Source organism: Pelodiscus sinensis, chromosome 3 (genome assembly GCF_049634645.1).
Source record: "Pelodiscus sinensis isolate JC-2024 chromosome 3, ASM4963464v1, whole genome shotgun sequence".
Lineage (NCBI taxonomy): Eukaryota > Metazoa > Chordata > Testudines > Trionychidae > Pelodiscus > Pelodiscus sinensis.
In genome coordinates this window covers 142,770,770-142,789,933 of record NC_134713.1, presented here as the reverse complement: position 1 = coordinate 142,789,933, position 19,164 = coordinate 142,770,770, and the positions used below count along the sequence as shown (strand labels likewise).

The window sequence follows — 19,164 nt, the reverse complement described above, 5'->3', positions numbered from 1 at the left end:
CCGCTAGTTCGAACTAGCGGGGTAATGTAGGCATACCGCACTTGCAAATGAAGCCCGGGATTTGAATTTCCCGGGCTTCATTTGCATAAGCGGGGAGCCGCCATTTTTAAAACCCCGCTGGTTCGAACCCCGTGCAGCGCGGCTACACAGGGCTCGAACTAGGTAGTTCGGACTAGGCTTCCTATTCCGAAATACCGGTACACCTCGTGGAACGTGGAACGAGGTGTACCGGTAGTTCGGAATAGGAAGCCTAGTCCGAACTACCTAGTTCGAGCCCCGTGTAGCCGTGCTGCACGGGGTTCGAACCAGCGGGGTTTTAAAAATGGCGGCTCCCCGCTTATGCAAATGAAGCCCGGGAAATTCAAATCCCGGGCTTCATTTGCAAGTGCGGTATGCCTACATTACCCTCCTAGTTCGAACTAGGAGGGTAGTGTAGACATACCCTAAGCTACTTCTTCATCCAGTTTTAGATTGATCTTTAAAGGCTTTTTTGTGATAATAAACTTTTAATTCTAGTTCTTTAATAAACTTTATATCTAATATGGTAATCACCCTATGTTCATATTTATTATAATGCGCCAGTTATTAGAGGAATTTAATAATGGGAACATGTTAGAAGGTGAAATTTCAAGACTTTGAAATAAGGCTATAAATGTCGTAGTAAATAACACTCCCAAACAGTTGTAATGCAACATTTTTTGCAAAGTATATACAATTTAAAATTTTGTATAATCAATAGCCTTTAGTGAATTAATGTATTATGTGTTACTGTGTTTTAAAAGAATCCCTTTATAAAAACGAAGTAAAGATTTGAAAGAGGTGCAAGTAAGAGATGGCAAAAGCAACAGACTGAAGCAGCAGTTAAGAGTTTAAAGCCAATAACATAATTTCTCATAGTCTATGTCTAAACTACATCTCTCTTTCAAAAGAGGGATATAAATTAGACATATCAAAATTGCAAATGAAGGCGGGATTTGAATTTCCTGTGCTTCATTTGAATAATAGCAACACGGTGTTCTTTCGAAAAATGCTATTTTGAAAGTGAAACCATGATCTAGATGTGGTTCTTTCTAAAAGAAAAGCCTTTTTTGGAAAGATCCTGTACTCCGCAAGGTTTCACTTTCAAAACAGTGTTTTTCGAAAGAACGCCGTGACACAATTATGCAAATGAAGTGCTGGAAATTCAAATCCCAGCTTCATTTGCAATTTCAATGTCTAATTTACATCCCTCTTTCAAAAGAGGGATGCAGTCTAGACATAACCCTAGAAAGGACACCTCAGTCATTAGACGGTGACCATACTGACAGTGACACTTCCAGTTCTGATAATGCAAACTTTGTACACACAAATGGCATTTCAGTGCCACTGCATCAAAATGAGGAGCTCATTAATCAAGACACAGAAATGTCAACAGTAGCAACAGATAGAGAGCAGAAAATGCATGCAAGTCTATTATCGGTCTGCCAGAATACAAAACAAATGTATTGAGCTGTATGTAACATCTGTGTAAACAAAATTTCTTGAAGAGATATGACAGGCAAAGTACTTTTCAATTATTATTGATGCAACTCCAAACTGTTCTCATAAAGAACAGACAGCCTTGGTTGTTTGATATGTTAAAATTGTAGGAAGTTCAAAGGTTTCAATTGAAGAACAATTCATTTTGTTCAATAATTTCTCACAAAAAAAAACTGGAAAAGAAATTCCCGCTCATGTATTAAAATTTGGGAACATTTCAAATTAAATTTTAAAGTCTGCATTGACAAAGCCTATGACAATGGATACAATATGGCTGGGAAGAACAACTGAGTAGAAGCAGTCCTTTTTGAGCAAAATGCAAACTGTATTTTCTCCAGTTGTTGCAAATACAGGCAGTCCCCGGGTTACATGGATCCGACTTACATCGGATCCCTACTTATAAACAGCATGAGGCAACCCCGCACTAGCTGCTTCTCCCCAGCAGACCAGGGAGACACAAAGCTACCGCCCTCCCCTCAGCAGACCAGGGAGACGCAGAGCGGCTTTTCTCAGCAGACACCTCAGCTTGAGAATAAAGGACTGAGGGAAGTGAGGTGTGGGAGAATAAAACTGAGCTCTGGAGAAATGTTTGGCTAGAGTTTCCCCTACAATATGTACCAGTTCCGACTTACATACAAATTCAACTTAAGAACAAACCTACAGTCCCTATCTTGTACGTAACCCGGGGACTGCCTGTACACACTAAATCTTGTCGGCATTGATTGCGCTGAATCATGGAAGGAAGCAATCACATACTTTGGAACAATCGAACAATTGTATAACCTCTTCAGTAGCAGTCCTCAAAACTGGGAAATTCTGAAGCAGCAATTACCTGTTTCAATCTTGTAACTGAAACACGCAATGCTACGTTAGATGTTGAGAGGGATAACATTATTCATGATCAAAGGAACACAATCCCGAGTTCAAATCAGTAGCACAGGGTGTTGACATTTAATCTGAGTTGTCCAACAATTGCAGCCTAACATCTCAGTCTGATGCAGAAAGGCACTATCAAGTTCATCAAATATGGTCATACACGTCGATGTGAATCACTGTGACAAATTTGTATCCTTTCTGGATTCCTTTGGGAGTTCAGAGAGCTAAGTGATGAAAATCTACATTCAGCAGCTGAATACTTTCAACAAAGTTGCAAGAATGAAATTTCAAGAGATCTCTGTGATAAGATCATCTTCCTGAAGTGTAAACATTCCACCAACTTTAATTGGACTGCAAGCCAACATAACTGCTTCAAGAAATATTCGATCTTGGTCTGTTGACTATATTTCCTAATATCACAATTTCATTACCTATTTTTGTCAGTCTCCGTGCATCCATGGCTTCAGGTAAATGCACATTCAATATGTTAAAAACAAGTAAAGAACTATCATTGTTCTGCAGTGGGACAAGAGCATTTGAATGAGCTCACAATTCTTAACATGAACAGTGATGTTGCACGTAAATTAGATTTTTCTTCAATTATAAAGGAGTTTGCACAAAGCCAGAAAAGCATTGCTAAACTGAAGAGTTTTGCTTGCAGTGGAAACTTACAATTAAAGTTACATTTTTAATATATATGCTATTAGTATAATGATTTAATTGTTAATAAATAAATGTCTCAAGTGTTCATTTTCATATATTCTTTTGGTTTTAGTGTGACCCTGTGGATGAGAAGTTAGATATGTTGGGGGTCTGGGGCTGGGCTGGGGCTTCTAAACACAAAGTAGTCTGAGGCTGGGCTGGGGCCTCTAAACTCAAAATGGCCTGGGCCTCTGTCATTATCTGAGAGGGCCTGCAGATTTCCCTCTATGGGATTTTTGCAAAAGAAGTTCTGTAAGCTGGTAGGCACAGAAAGGAACCAATCTCACACCAAGATCCATTTCAGATCCTAGCCTCAGGAGATAATTGACCCAAGTAGCCTTTAGTGAGGGACCTATGCCTTTCACTCACAGAGCTACTGCTGTATTTTCTGTAGGTACCCACATTAATTCTTATAATGTAACAGATTTCTGTAATTCTTATATGTAATATGTTAGCTTTATCAGTCCCACTCCCATCTCTGAGTCCCTCCCCCCTTTCTCCTTCTGGTTCCCAGTTCATTCCTTTCCCTGTTGTTTTCCCTTAATTAAAAACTCCTGTTCTTTGGACAAATCTCTTTATTGCTTGACCTGCAGGGGCGAGGTGGGGGATTAAAGGTGGGGGATTAAAGGAATACAAAGGGAATGCAGGGGCAAATCGTGGAGAGCCACATAGCAGAGTCTCAAAAGAGGCCTTGCATAAAACTGTCCTTCTAGGCCTCTCTGATTAGCACTGCCCATTGCTGGGCTTTCTTTATGATGCTGGTGTCCATCTGCTCACACTCTCTGGCTAGGTGCTCTGCCTCACTCCCCCACCCTGCCAGAAAAGTTTCCTCCTTGTTCTTGCACACATTATGGAGCACACAACAAAAGGAATGTTGTGTTTGCTGAGGTTCATCTGTGTCATGAGACTTCTAAACCTCCCCTTTAAATGTCAAAATGCACATTCCACCACCATTCTGCAGCTGCTCAGCCTGTTGTTGAACTCCTTTTTGCAGGGTCCAGACTGCCCATGTAGGGCTTCTTGAGCCATGAGAACAAGGAGTAGGCTGATTGTCCAACTCTGATTGTCCAGCTGGTGAAGAAAGTTCCAGTATGCATCCTTCAGAAGAGATAGGAGTTCCTAAGGTTGAATCTAACATCTTTATCTTATAATGTAAATATGCCCTTAGAGTTTTTAACATCATGCACCTCTCCTGACCATCCCACATGGATGTCAGTGAAACAGCCCTTCTGGTCCACAAGTGCCTGTGGCACCATGGAAAAGTACTCCTTCCAGTTGATGTACTCTGAGGGCACAGTGGTCGGAGGCCCAGATGGGGATGTGTGTTCCATTTATGGCCCCACTGAAGTTAGGGAATCCCATGGCAGCAAAGCCCTCCTCAAGGCTGTTCACATTCTCCAGAGTCACTACCCTCCATAGCAGAATGTTATTGATGGCTTTGGCTACTTGTATGACGACACCATCCACTGTAGATTTCCCCACTTCGTACTGATTCCTGACTGACCAGTAGCTATCTAGTATTGCAAGCTTCTATAGAATAATTGCCATGAGCTTTTCCACAGTCAAAGCAGGTCTCATGCAGGTATCCTGGTGCCTCAGGGCAGGGAAAAGCCCTTCAAAGAGTTCCAGGAATGTGGCCTTGCACATTCAGAAGTTCTGCAGCCACTGCTGATCATCCCATCTCTGCATCACAATGCGGTCTCAACAGTCTGCGCTTTTATCTCCTGACACTAGAACTGGCATGGCACTGTGTCCAGATGATTGACTGGCAACTGCACTAGGATGAGTGCCATGCATTGTCTGAACAGTACCTCCATGACACGCCGAGGTTTGTGCTCATCTTCTTCCTGGTGGAGCAGCATGTGTACACTGTCAAAGTACAGCGCCAAGGTACACCACAGACATGAGCATCATGATGCTTTCCTGCACACCAGACTCCATGCTCGCGGTGCTCTGGAATCTACATGGGCTACCAGGGCACCAGCAGAATTGAGCAGACTGCTTTCCCTTTATGCCATGCAAGGGAGCAGGGACTAGAGGAGTACATTATAGGATGAGGCCAACGTGAGCCCCTCTAACCACCCACTGCCGAGTTTTGGACTCAGAAAGCACCAGAAGCATCGCCCAGACTGCCAGGCTACCCATGGTGCATCGCTCTCTGTGTTGATGGCAGGCTACATAGTGAGGACGCGCTACTTCAGAAAACATTCAATTTTTGCCCTTAATGAGGACATGGACCTTCGCCTTCTCAAAATCAGGTGCCGAGAAATTGAACATGTTAGATTCAACCTTATCTTATAATGTAGATATGCCCTTAGAGTTTTTAACATTTGAGAGACCTCCCTGGCATGCAGCAGATACAACTTCGTAAGGGAGGTCAAGATTATTCTGGGTCTTTGATGGAGAAAGAGTGAAAATCCATTTATTCATTCCATGACTATTTTCTGCAAATTTGGAAAGTTCTTTTTTTCTTATTCATAACATCACTTGATATGTCAATTTTAATGGACCAACGCTGATAGAATACATCAAAATAAAATAATGTATATACTTCTGAATCTTATAAATTCACTAATTACAAGTATAAAAACAAAGATTATTTTTACCTTAAGAGGTAATACTTCTCTGTTAATGCCATAAAATGTTGCCATGGCTTGTGTCCAAGACAGGAGTCCGGCCACATTACCACAGACCTTTTTACCATTCTCAAAAGTATAGTCTTCCATGTTAAAATAAGGTTGTAGTAATTCTACTGTTTCTTCATTGATACTATCCTTAGCAAATTGTTGGAGACTCTGAAGGAATGGACCACTCATAAGCTGCAAAAACAAAACAAAAATAAGCTTTAGTAACTTTTGACAATCTACATTCAAAAATGTGATCTTTCATGATTAATTGTTAGAAAACAACCCTAAATACAGAAGGATAAATCTGGTAAAATTAATATGAAAAGGCCAAATTTTATTGCACAAACTCGTCCTATGTTTTTAATTAGCTAACCTTTTATCCTTAATTTTATTTTAAAATTAAGAGAGTTTATTTTCACAGAATCATAGAACACTAGAACTGGAAGAGACCTTGAGAGATCATCAAGTTCAGTCCCCTGCCCTCATAGCAGGCTGAAGCTCTGTCTAGATCATCCCTGATAGATATTTATCCAGCCTGCTCTTAAATATCTCAGTGATGGAGATTCCACAACCCCCCTAGGCAATTTATTCCAGCGTTTAACCACCTGACAGTTAGGAAGTTTTTCCTAATGTCCACCCTAAACCTCCATTGCTGCAACTTAAGCCCATTGCTTCTTATCTTATCATCAGAGGCCAAGGAGAACAATTTTTCTCTCACCTCCTTCTAACTCCCTTTTAGATTCTTGAAAACCGCTATCATGTTCCCTCTCACTCTTCTCCTTTCCAAACTAAACAAGCCCAATTCTTTCAGTCTTCCCTCATAGCTCATGTTTTCTGGGCCTTTAATAATTTTGTTGCTCTTCTCACTTTGGAAGCTTGCCATGCCAGACATGTAGCCATGTAGTTTAGACACACCCTGGGTAAGTCTACACTACCCCGCTAGTTCGAACTAGCGGGGGTAATGTAGTCATCCACAGTTGCAAATGAAGCCCAGGATTTGAATTTCCCGGGCTTCATTTGCATGAAGCCAGCCGGCGCCATTTTTAAATGCCAGCTAGTTCGAACCCTGTGCCACGCGGCTACACGCGGCACGGAGTAGCTAGTTTGGATTAGGCTTCTAATCCGAATGTGGAACAAGGAGTACAGCTAGTTCGGATTAGAAGCCTAATCTGAACTAGCTACTCCATGCCACGTGTAGCCACGCGGCACGGGGTTCGAACTAGCTGGCATTTAAAAATGGCGCCGGCCGGCTTCATGCAAATGAAGCCCGGGAAATTCAAATCCCGGGCTTCATTTGCAACTGCGGATGACTACATTACCCCCACTAGTTCGAACTAGCAGGGTAGTGTAGACATACCCCCTGTTATTCCTTGTGGAAAGTAGGAGTTATTATTTCGAAATAACCAGCCCCTTATTTTGAAATAACAGGCTTGATAGTGTGGACGCTCCACTTGTTATTTCAAAATATTGGGTTTTATTTTGAAATAACTCCCTAGTATAGACCCAGGTTTAGGTGCCACAGGACTACTCGTTGTTTTTGAAAGTTACAGACTAACATGGCTATCACTCTGAGACTTACAAATATAAAGGTTTTGTATATTGGTATAGCTTCTTTCCATGTGGAAATAAACTATACCAGTCTACACATGTTTATAACAGAATAACTTCATTTGTAACATCATTCATACCGGGGAGGGTGGCTATACCTGTTTAACTAATTGTGTACACCTAAAGCAGGTCAACTTTTGACATAGACAAGCCCTAAAGAAATATACCCTGATTTTCAGAGGTGCTAAGCTTGTCCAATGTCAGACAAGATTAGAGCTACATTTCCTCATTCTTGCAATTTTACTCTGAAAGATTGGACACTGCCCTTTATGTATCTGTGCATCAAAACTTCAGGCAACACACTTACCACTAAGCACATAGCAAAATGTGTGTTATCAAGCAGAATATATTAGCATATCTCTGCTGCTCCAAAAGCATATGTTTGTGCTCATGTTTTAAGGATGTATGTATTTATTTTGAACAAGGATTTAGCACCATAATTCTCTGATGTTCTGCTTTTTATTGTTTTACAACATATTCAAGACTTCCTTCCTGGAAATTTTACTTACTTTCAGTGACTCTCCCCAAGATGGTCTGCAGCAAGGCTTTTCTGGATCCTGTGTGACTTGGTCTATTTTCTTTTGAAATAGTAACAAACAACAATCCATAATCCTCATGATTAGATGAGGGGGTTTTGCAAGTTTCCGAACTGTAGCAATATCTACTGGCTTGATAGTCTATAGTGGGGGGAGAAAGGAGAAAGTAGACTTACTGCTCAATACCATTTCATAGATTTTTTTCATTGAATATCATATTATTATTATTATTATTCCAATTTTTGTTTTTGTGTTTGAGGGAAATTTGATCTATGAAATTATAGCACATATGAACTACTAGGATTACTTTACTAAACTTTTTAATTGTTCCCCTGAAACTTATTTTAAGAAATATACATACCACAGGTATTTACTTGCTCCATCCCCATGTGACTATCAAAATTATATACACATGATACCAGCACTATGGAATTAAGTGATTATATTTCATACTAATGAATTGTAAATTGGTGTTGAAGTTTAAGGTTCATGATGTAAGAATATACATGGTCTACAAAATAGCTTGTGTGGGCATTTGGTAAATGGAGGCATTGAGAAGGCATTAAAGTCCTTTATTTCTGTTCTTTTACTTTCTAGTACTGACACTTGGCGATCCATGCTTAGATAAAGACTATCTGTAAATGAAGTGACGTGATTAGAGAAAAATTATGTCAACCTATCTAAACCAGTAGCCTAATTTGTGCCAACAAAATATATGCATGCTGTTGTGTGCATAGCAAAGAGGCAATTACATCCACAGAATGGAATTTTCAGGACATGTGCAAGAGTTTTGAAAGTCTGACACATCCTATTATCAACATAGATCTCAGTGTTTCTGAGTGGTTAATGCTTGATTCTTCATGCTTATGACTGACTAAACCCTTGTCCTGGCATAAATATTAGTACCAGAGCAGCAGATTGAATCAATATGACATACTGATTCTTTTATCTCTCTGCACTCCTTCCTCCTTTCCCCATGGTTCTCTGCTTGTGTGTTTTGAGTACAGTGGATCAATTAAATTAAGATGTGAAATGCAGCAGTCCTTCATCATTTGTTAACTGCTCTTCCTATGATTCCTCTTACCAATTTTGTTCCTTTCCATTTAGTTCCAGAAAGAACTACATAAAATCCATTAATGGGAGAGAGGGTATCTATCCTTCAGACTCAGTCTTGCTAAGGAAATATGGAAAAATATGAATATTCTAACAAGTTAAAGGAAAGCCATTTTTGTACTAAGAGAATACTTTCCAAGTCAGGGTGGAAGGTGTTGCAGAATCTATTAGCCCCTTTAAAAATGGTTACTAACCTTCCATAACTGTTTTTGAGATATGTTGTACATGCCCATTCCACTCTTGGGCTGTGTCTAGACTACATGACTTAGTCAACGGTTTATTTGGCATAGTCAAAGAAGCGGGGATTTAAATAATCCCTGCTTCATTAAAATAAACATGGCCACTACGCTGTGCCAACAATCAGCTGATCTGGCACAGCGTGGCAGTCTAGGCATGGCGCGGTCGACAAAGGCAGCCTTTGTCGACTGCTCCGGTAAACCTAGTTTCACGAGGCATATCAGAGCAGTCGACAAAGGCTGCCTTTGTCAACCACTCCGCGTCTAGACTTTGAAGTAGGAATAAGATCCTCCGGAAAAGGGCGCTTTTTCCGGAGGATCGGGGCCAGTGTAGACGCTCTTTTCCGGCTTTTCTAAAAGCCGGAAAAAAGCGGCGGACATTTTTATTTAAATGCCGCGGGGGATATTTAAATCCCCCGCGGATTTCCCTATTACGACCTCTGAAATTAACATGCCCCTTTCGGAAAAGGGGCCAGTGTAGACGTAGTCTGAGGGAAGAGTCTTTCCAGGCCCCTCAAAATGTGACGTCATTTGAGAAAACTGAATGACCTTGAACTGACAGATGTAAAGTGTAGAATGCAGCAAGATGCACTTTGATTGAAACTAGCTCAAGACCTGAGTGAAAATCAGGTCCACTTTGCAGTTTAAATAGATGGAATTGAGGGCTTCCTACTTTACAGAAGCACTTGTTGCACCTCTGCTGAACAGTTCTGCTCCTGTAGGTTCAAGCATGGAGCAACCATGCTGTGAGGTAGAGTGGCCATAGGTCTGGGTGGAGGAGGCAGCCATGATCCTTGGACAAGAGATCCTAGCAAAATGGCAACAGACAAGGGGTCTGCTGAAGAACACTTATGAGTGGGCTGAACCAGTGCTAGCGCAGCCATGCTGCTGCAATGAATATTACCATTGCAGCCTCCTACCTGATTTTCTGGAGGACCTTGCTGATCAATAGGAATGGGGCGAATGCATACATAAGACTGTCCATCCAATGGAGAAGAAAGACGTCCATGATGGAGCCTTCTTCTAAATACTGCCTGAAGCAGAACCTGGAGCATTGTGTTTTGCTGTGATGCAAAGACCACTCATGGTGAGATGAAAACACTCTGTTCAGGCAGTCTGATTACGTTCTGGGCTCCAGGGAGATGCTGTGTTTCCAATGAGATGCTGTAGAGAGCACAGGAGTCCAGAGTCAAACTGCTTCCTCACAGTATGGCGCAGTGTGGGCTCCTCCGTGTTTGTTGATGTAGAACATGGTGGCCATCTTGTCCATAAGAACTTGAACCACGCTGCATGACAGGTGAGGTAAGAATACTTTGCACATGTTTTGGACTGCCCTGAGATCCCTAATGTTTATGTGCAGGCTCCTCTCCTCCAGAGACCATTGTCCCTGTGTTCAGAGTGATCCACGGTAAATGCTTCATCCCTTGTCTGAGGCATCAGACACCAGCTCCCTCAAGTGTGGAAGCTGCTGAAAGGGAACATTGGACATGAGACTGTCCCACTCATTCCATCATTTCAGGATATCTAGGATGTGTGCCAGTACCCTGACCACCTGATCGAGTGAGTGTTGTGTTGAGGGGATACACTTACACTAGCAATAGTTGGAGCAGGCACATCCTGGACCTAGTGTAAGCAGGGACTGAACTACTGCTTGTTATCAGACAGCTAAAAGGAGGGAACTGCTCTGGGGGTGGGTGTGCTCACTCCAATTGTTTAGCACTGCAAGATAATTAACTGTTAATTGTTGATATGTAAATACAGTTAATGCCAGTGTGGAAGCAGGCTCTTTGCTGGCCAGGCCTCTCGCGCGTATTGCCATCCAAGCAAAAGGTCAACTTCCCCTTGATGAAAACCCTTACACTATGTAACTTAAAGGTCAGTGACGAACAGGAACCAAAACCAGACCTAAAAAGTTCATGTAAAGTTCATGCTAGTTGTGCTGACTGTGCCATGCCCGATAAGGCAGAAAAGGAAAAACAGGAAACCATCTCACCCCGTTTCCCCTGTCACTTAGCAGACAGTGTCTGCTAGCCTATCACAAAAAGCGCGCAAAAGCTTTCTCTATAAAACAGCTTCCCCTCCTGTATCAAACTGAGGAATCCCGAATAAACATTGGATGGCAGAATACGAGCCAGGCCCAAGGACTGATCACCCGAAGGCCACCTCCCGCTCACTGAACCAAACGAGTTCCTGTAGAGTGTAACGTATACCAACTATGCTGTTGTTGCTGTTGTACTTTGTGTTTTTTCTAAGTGTGAGTATTGCTATCTAAATTTAGTTAAAGTTTTGTTAAGTAGTATTGTTAAGAGTTTTAGATAAATAATTAGACTTATGAGTAAGATTGATGTAAACGTAACTGTTGATAATCCCTGGTCCCTTATTGACAACTATTGGGACTTAGAAAAAGCTCAGGGAATTTTCATTTATTGTATTGTACTTTGCTTATTGCTCCTACTAATAGTTATTTGGCGGCCACACATGTAAGAGACTAATAAAGAAAAACTATAATTAGAAGTATTCTAATCAAAGTTTAAAAGATATTTAGTAATAGTTTGCCTGTTTCTGCACCTCCCTAGGACTAGCCACATTTCCGAACCTTTTACTTTTAACCACAGCCAGGAGGGGGAAGGTGTGGTTATGTAAATCTAACTCAGCCAGGGCTGATGGAGGATCAGTGTTGGAAAGGAATGTGGTGTATTGTAAATAATTTGGGGCTGTTGTGGGGGTCACAAATCATGCTATCCCTAAATGTGGGAACTGTAAAACATGACACCAGTGTTTGCAGGAGAGACATCATCATTATAAGAGGTCTCCGAGGAACAAGTCTCCCCCCTTCCAGAGTTGAGTGAACTCAGTTTGTGGGGAAGGGCCAAAGGGCTTGAATCAGCCTGCTTCATGCCTGCCAGGTGTAAGCTGTAAGGCTGGCCCAACCTGCCTCTTTCCCCCTTTTGTTTTAAGGACAGACCTGAAGCAGACTCCATGAGGAGTCTTTTTGTTGCTAGTCCAGTGGAAGCTGGAATCTTTTGCCAGTCTAGGTGATGGCTAAAGAATTGAAATCCCTAAGTGCTAAAATAACTGGTTTGGCTGGGAGTGTGGGGGAGTGGCTCGGACCCATTGCAGCCAGCGGAGTGGCTGATGGGAATGACCAGTGGGTGGCCAGTATGAATAGTGGCAGGCAACCAGCGGAGCAGCTGGTGGGAATGGCAGGCGGCTGGTAGGAGCGGCGGCAGGCGACCAGCAGAGCGGCCAGTGGAGTGGAACAAGACAGCTGTTGGAGCGTGGCGTAGTGGCTCGTGGTAAAGGCTGCAGCAAAACCATACGGAGAGGTGGCGCCGTTGGTCTCAGGCCACGTAAGGTGCCCCTATCAACTCCTCTGCCCTCCCTTCCACCCAAGTTGGGAGGTAGAACCCTGCAGGTGAACTTTTGAACTCTGGGCGGCACTGACCAGGGACAGAGACTTTTGGGGTGTCGGACTCTGGGAGGTTTTGGGCTGCTGGACTCCAGAGACTCTTGAGGTGTTGGACTTTGCTCATGGTTTGGGCAATGAACTCTGTTTTGGTATTTTCCCAAGTTAATGCCATGTGACTTCTCTCTCTGTTTCATTAAATGTTTCTTTTCTACACTCAGACTCTGTGCTTGCGAGTGGGGAAGCATTGCCTCTCAGAGGTGCTAATGGGTGTGTGAATTTCCCAGGCTACTGGTTGGGGGCTCGAGCCGGTTCTGTGTGAGATGGACTTCTAGATATAGAACCCAGCCCTGGGTTGCTGCCGGGCCTACCCGGCACAAGGGTGACACTAGCAAGGCACATTATATAGGTGCTTGCTGCCATTTGACTGAGGATGTGAAGGCAAACCCACATGTTGGTTAGAGGTATGAGGGATAGTTGTTGAATCAGGGCCAGTAAAGCATTGAACCTGTCTAAGGGAATGGATGCTCTGGCTGTAATGTAGTTGAGTACCGCACCAATGAACTCGATCCTTTAACAATGACTTTTTGTCATTTACCAGGAGACAAAGCTGGCAGCACATGCTGAGAAGAAGGGCGACAGCCTTCTGAACCTTGACTTCAGTATGACCTTTGACCAATCAGTTGTCTAGGTAGTGATAGACCTGGATCCTCCAATGTCTCAGGTAAGCACTATCACTGACATACACTTTGTGAACACTCTCTCCAGGCTGCTCCCTACAGTAGAGCTTTGGATGCCCTTGGACGGAGTCTTGGTAAGAGTAGGGCCCTTTTGACTGGGGCAGTTGGGGCTTAAACTTCTGCTCAGGCCCTGGTTTTTAGAGTTGTACAGGACTCTGAGCCCATGGAACTTTGTGTCCATTTGCTTAATAAATACAGCCACACGATCAAACAGGCAGTCCTCCGTTGAGTTCTGGGCCTCCGAAGACTGGCTGCACAGGAGCAGCCATGCCACTTTCCACATCAAGACTGCTTTGAGATGGCTGGTACTGCTTGGCCAAAGACCAACCATCTCCTGGACTTCCTCCACCTGGAGATCCAGATTGGTTGCCACCCTCTTCAGAAAGTCCTGGTGGGCATTCATGTCATCAGTTGGGACCACAGGAAGAGGAACCACTATAGCCTCATTGGGTGATGAGGAAGATAAGGCTTGGGTCCAATGAAGCGGGCTGATCTCCCATTCCCTTCTCCAACTAGAGAGTAACTGTCCTAGCCATCTCTGGTGATTGTACACAGACATCCCAAAAAGGCTTCAGATGATTTGGTTATTGACCAGGTCACCTGGGCTGAACCTGGAAACCCCATGGAGTCCTTGAGCACCACTGTGCTGGCTATTATGCTTGAAGCCAAAAGGTGCAATTTGCAGCACATTTGGAATGGTCCCAGGTATAGTGCCAAAGATTGCACTAGCGGGCAGTGAGGCAGAGTCTGATGTGGCACCTGTTGAGCAGACAGTGGTTGAAGCCCAAGAATGGGAGCATGTGCTGTGCTCTCTCCAATACCGGAATCGGGTAATGAGGGTGATCTCGGTAATTGAGTGAAGGGCCTGGCAGCCTACAAAGCTATAGTGATCCCTTGATCTGCTCCTGGCCAGTGGTGACTGGTGTTGAGAAGATAATTGCTGGTGCCAGGATGTTGAGCAGAATTGTGAGAGCCATACCACCATGCCTAGGGGAGCTCAGTGCTAGTAAGTATTTTGCAGCGAGGAGAGCAGTGCCACGGTGGCAGGGAATTATCCCTGGTGTTGTGAGACTCATATGAGGAGCGATGTTCCCTATGGTGCCACTGTTGCCAAGGGACGCGTGCCTCCATAGATCTGCACCCTGACATCAGCGATGCTTAACACTCGGCGTCTAGCCCTAGTCTGTCTCTCTCTGACTGGGTGAGGCTACAAGGAGCTGTCCTGTATGACCAAATGAGAGAGCAGGAACATTGGGTGAACAGTTGTTCACCCAGGAACAACTTGGTGGGGGAAACGGTGGCTTTCCTGTTTGCTGAGGCCTGACTGATGCTGAAGGAGGCAGTACTTGCATGATCGAGATGTTCTATGCCACCTGAAAGGCCTCGGAAGCAGGGAGCAGGTAGGGCTCCTCTGGTTAGCCTATGCAGGGTCTTCTTCCATGGAGGGTCTTCTGTATGATCAGCCTTCTTGCCGTTGGCCTTGGGAGAAGCCCTTGCCCAACTTCTTTGTTCTCTTAGATGGAGTCGGGGACAATGAGCAGTATCACGCCAATAGCGCTAGAGGAGCACTCTGCACTGAAGCGCTGGTGCTCGGTGCTGAGTCTGAGTGCTGGTCCTAGGCAGAGAGAGCGAACTCCATAAGTAGGGCTTTTAAGCATATACCTCTGTCCTTTGTTGACCTGGGGTGAAAAGACTTGCAAATGTGACACTTGTCTGATGAGGGTTTCTCCCAGACAACAGAGGCCGTGAGCATGTGGGTCACTGACTGGCATAGGACTGTGGCATGTGACACAGCTTTAAAGCCAGAGGAGTGGGGCATGCCCCATCCCCAGGCTAAGTCTCTAGAGGGATTAACAAATTGTTAATTTAACTATTTACATATATAAACTAGAGGGAAATAATTTACAACTGAATGAAGAGATTAACTAAAGCTACAGCTTTAGTTGGAGCACACTGTTCCAAGCACTATCACTCGTGGCAAGAAGGCACTGAGGAGGGAGGGAGCTTAGGGGATGTTCTATATAGCGTGGAATGTAGGGAGCATTGGATCTAGTCCCCTATGGATCCTTCTGAGGTGCATGCGCACCTATGTTGAATAGACGAGCAAGCTGTGACGGACCCAGCAGGGTCCGCACTAGGAGCGGGGGAGGTCCCCCCTCTCCGGCGGAAAGCGGCGGCCAGGGACGGCCAGAAGCCACTCGGCGCGGCGCCGCCGGCTCCGCAGCGGCTAAAGGCGGGGGCAGGCGCGCGCCAGAGGAGACGGGGGAAACCCCGGGGGCCCGGGAGGCGTCCGGCGCGGGCGCCCCGGTTCGCGCCCCGGGCGGAAGCCGCGGGCACGCTTCGGCCGGAGCCGCGCGGGGACCCCCTGGAGGGGGCGGGGCTGACGCCCCTGACGTCACCCGTCCGCGCCCATAACAGGGGCGCCGGGACGCCCAGGCAAGGGGAAGCGAGCGGGCAGCCATCCTGGCTTCCCGGCACCCCAAGCACCCGGCCTTCCGGGCGACCAAGGGAGACGACCCTGGCAACTGGAGGCTCGCCCTGGGACGAACCCGGCATCTACGACGGGGTAAGTGACTTGACTCTGCACCGGCCCGGGGGGCCGGCGCAGCGGGATTGGAAGGAGTCCGAGGCGGGGCCGTTCTGGTGCCCGTGGGCAGGCGAGTTTCGGGCAGCTGCCCCGCCTGCCGTGAGGGGAGCGCTTTAAAGCACCCATCTCACTTAGGGCCTCGGGCTGGGACCCGGTGGTGAGGGCGGGCCCGGGTCCCCCACTCCTCCACGCCCCGACCTCAGCGTAAGCCCAAAAGGCGGCGACGGTCGCACACAACACCCCTCCCCTTCCCCGCGGAGAGGGGCAACAAGGCAAGGGGGCAAAGAGTAGAGGGACGGCTCAAGAGCCTCGGTCGGGCCCCCGGCCGGGGGCCGCCCGGGAAGTTACAGGTCCGGGTCCGCTGAGCCCCCTCGGCCCTACTCGGGGTGAGGGGTGATCGCACCTGGGGCCAGACTCGCCCGTGAACCCCGGAGGGCGGGGCAACTGGGCATTTGGAAGGCGGTGGGTTCGCAGAGCCCCACCCCACCCCGCTGGCTCAGCCCGGGGGATTTGGGGGTGCGGGGCTCACACCCTTAAAACCCGCCACACTGGTGGAGAATGTGGGTGTCGAGGTAATTCCCTCCCCATAGACGAACGTGAACAGGCCAACCGGCCGACAGAGCCCGCGTGGGGCGAAGAAGGAACGGGTGACCTGATGGAGCCCCGACCGTTCCTCGAATGGTTCAGCGAGAACCAGCAGCAGCAACGCCAGGTCCAGCAAGAGCAACAGGCCCAACTAGTCCAACAGCTGACCACGCAGTTCCAGGAACATCAGAGGCTGCTGATCCAAGAATTAGCAGCCCAACAGGAGCGGTGGCGGCAGACAGTGGAGAGGCGATGGGGAACCCCGGTCGGAGCACCGGGGACATCGGGCGAAGGACCCAACTTACCCCTGCGCCTGACGAAGTTGGGACCTCAGGACGACCCAGAAGCATTTTTAACGACTTTTGAAAGGGTGGCGACGGCTGCCCGGTGGCCGCCGGACCAATGGGCGACACTGTTGGCCCCCTACTTAAGCGGACCCGCCCAACTCGCCTACCGCAGCCTGGCAGTAGCGGATGCCTTGAATTACCCGAAGGTCCGCGAGGCGATTCTAGATCAGGTGGGGCACTCCCCCGAGACTTGCAGGCAGAAGTTTCGGCAGGAAGTGTTTAGAGGGGGCGACCGGCCTCGGGCGGTAGCCCAGCGACTAAAAGAGTGGGCCAACTGATGGCTAGAGCCCGAGCACAAGACGGGCAGCCAGGTATCGGAAATGGTGGGGATGGAGCAGTTCATCCACATTTTACCGAGGGACGGGCAAAGGTGGGGCTGCCGGAACCAGCCCGCAACACTCAACGAGGCCGTGACGCTGATGGAAGCCCACCTCCTCGCGGAGAGGGAAGAGGGTGGCGCCGGAAGGGCCGCCCCGCCCGCCCCGAAGGTAGGGGGGCCCCGGCCCCAGGGGAAGCCTCCAGGGGGAGAACCCTCATCAGGGGGGCGCAGGGGACGCGACACCCCCCCCCCGGTTGGCACCGGTCTGGCCCCGGCCCACGCCCGAGAAAGCAGACGCCGAGCGACGACCCGAAGGGGGGCCACGGGAGGTCCGTCAAGGAGGAAGAGGGCCCTGCTTCCAGCGCGGGCAGGAGGGGCATTTTAAGCGGGAATGCCCCTTAATGGACTGCACCCTAAGCCAAGGGGCGGCAGCCAGGCCCCGGAAGGATGGGGGAACCAGAGGGGGTCCCTTGGTTCATCGAGTATGGCTCGAGGGCCGCCCCGTTCAGGCATTGGTGGATTCGGGCTCCACAGTCACCCTCGTGAGGGCCGACCTCGTCCCACCCGGGCACCCAGAAGGCGAACCCGTGTGGATGAGGTGCGTCCACGGGGACGTGAAGGCATACCCCACGGTCCAACTCCGCCTAACCGGAGGGGGACAGGACCGGGTTTGGCCGATAGGGAAGGCCAAAACTTTGCCGTACCCCGTCCTCATCGGCCGTGACTGACCCGGGTTCGAGCTGTTCCTAAAAGGACAGGACCCTCCGGCGGACGAAGGAGGCCGAGGGGGGGTGGCTGGCGACCCGACGCCGGCAGGAGCAGGGAACGAGAGAGCGATCTGCCTGGAGCTCGAGACGGTGCCGGACTTCCTGACCGAGCAGAGGATGGACCCCACCCTCCAACATGCCTGGGACCAAGCGGGCACCCCTGACGAGCAAAGGCAGGGCGAAGAGAGGGCACCGCAGGGACCGCAGTTCCAGGTATGGGGCGACCGCCTATACAGGGTCACGAGGGAGGCAGAAGGGGGGGTACGGAAACAACTCGTGGTCCCCACCCGCTTCCGTCGGGAAGTCCTGGAGTTGGGGCACGCCCGTTAAGGAACACAAAAGCCCCGACGCTAGCGCGGGAGCTGCTTCGGATCTTCTCTAGGGTAGGGCTACCCCAGGCCATCCTTACGGATCAGGGCCCGAATGTAACCTCCAGGGTCATTAAGGAGTTGTGCAAAATGTTAAAGATCCAGCGGCTGCGAACCTCAGTCTACCACCCCCAAACCGACGGATTAGTTGAGCGGTTCAACAAAACGCTCAAGGAGATGCTGCGACGATTCGTGCTGGAGGACCCCCGGGGGTGGGATTTGATGTTACCTAGCCTTATGTTTGCAGTGCGAGAGGTCCCGCAAGCCTCCACGGGTTTCTCCCCCTTTGAACTGCTGTACGGCCGCCGGTGCCGTGGGATTCTGGACCTCCTGAAGGAAGGATGGGAGAGCCAGGCTTCTACCGGACGAGGGACAGTGCAGTACATCACGCAGCTCCGGGAGAAGCTGAGCCGGCTGGGGGCGTACGCCCGACGGAACCTTGAAGATGCCCAACATCGCCAAGCCAGGTACTACGACGCTAACGCGCGACGTCGGGAGTTCCAACCGGGTGACCGGGTTATGCTACTCTTACCCACAAAAGAGTCGAAGCTCCTGGCGCAATGGCAAGGACCCTTCGAGGTTATCAAGAAAGTGGGGGAGGTCGATTACGAGATCAGACTGTCGGGCCGACGCCAGGGGACCCAACTCTTTCACGTTAATCTATTGAAGAAATGGGTACCCCGTGACACCCTGCTGATTGCACCCCCGTCCGAGGAGGAGGACCTAGGACCATGGGGAGGAACAGAGACGGGGCCCGTAGAGGCTAGCCTGAACCCCGACCTGACTCCCGTCCAGCAGGGGCAACTGCGGGGCCTCCTCCACCAGTACC

General features: G+C 48.0%; 1 protein-coding gene and 1 long non-coding RNA gene across 6 annotated transcripts in view; one reads left to right on the top strand and one right to left on the bottom strand.

Moving 5' to 3' along the window:
* The window catches only part of DNAH8 (dynein axonemal heavy chain 8), a 615,913-nt gene that overhangs the window by 89,105 nt on the left and 507,644 nt on the right, over positions 1 to 19,164 (bottom strand). For all 3 annotated transcript variants that reach the window (XM_075925079.1, XM_025186355.2, XM_025186358.2), the window contains 2 exons: positions 7,841 to 8,008; positions 5,703 to 5,915 (listed from right to left, as the gene is read on the bottom strand). In XM_075925079.1, the coding sequence (XP_075781194.1) occupies positions 5,703 to 5,915; positions 7,841 to 8,008 (381 nt within the window). The remainder of the gene's footprint in view (positions 1 to 5,702; positions 5,916 to 7,840; positions 8,009 to 19,164) is intronic.
* LOC112546345 (uncharacterized) overlaps positions 11,337 to 19,164 on the top strand; it is a 48,893-nt gene continuing 41,065 nt past the window's right edge. For all 3 annotated transcript variants that reach the window (XR_012902874.1, XR_012902875.1, XR_012902873.1), the window contains exons 1-2: positions 11,337 to 11,470; positions 13,224 to 13,346. This is a non-coding gene — a long non-coding RNA (uncharacterized LOC112546345). The remainder of the gene's footprint in view (positions 11,471 to 13,223; positions 13,347 to 19,164) is intronic.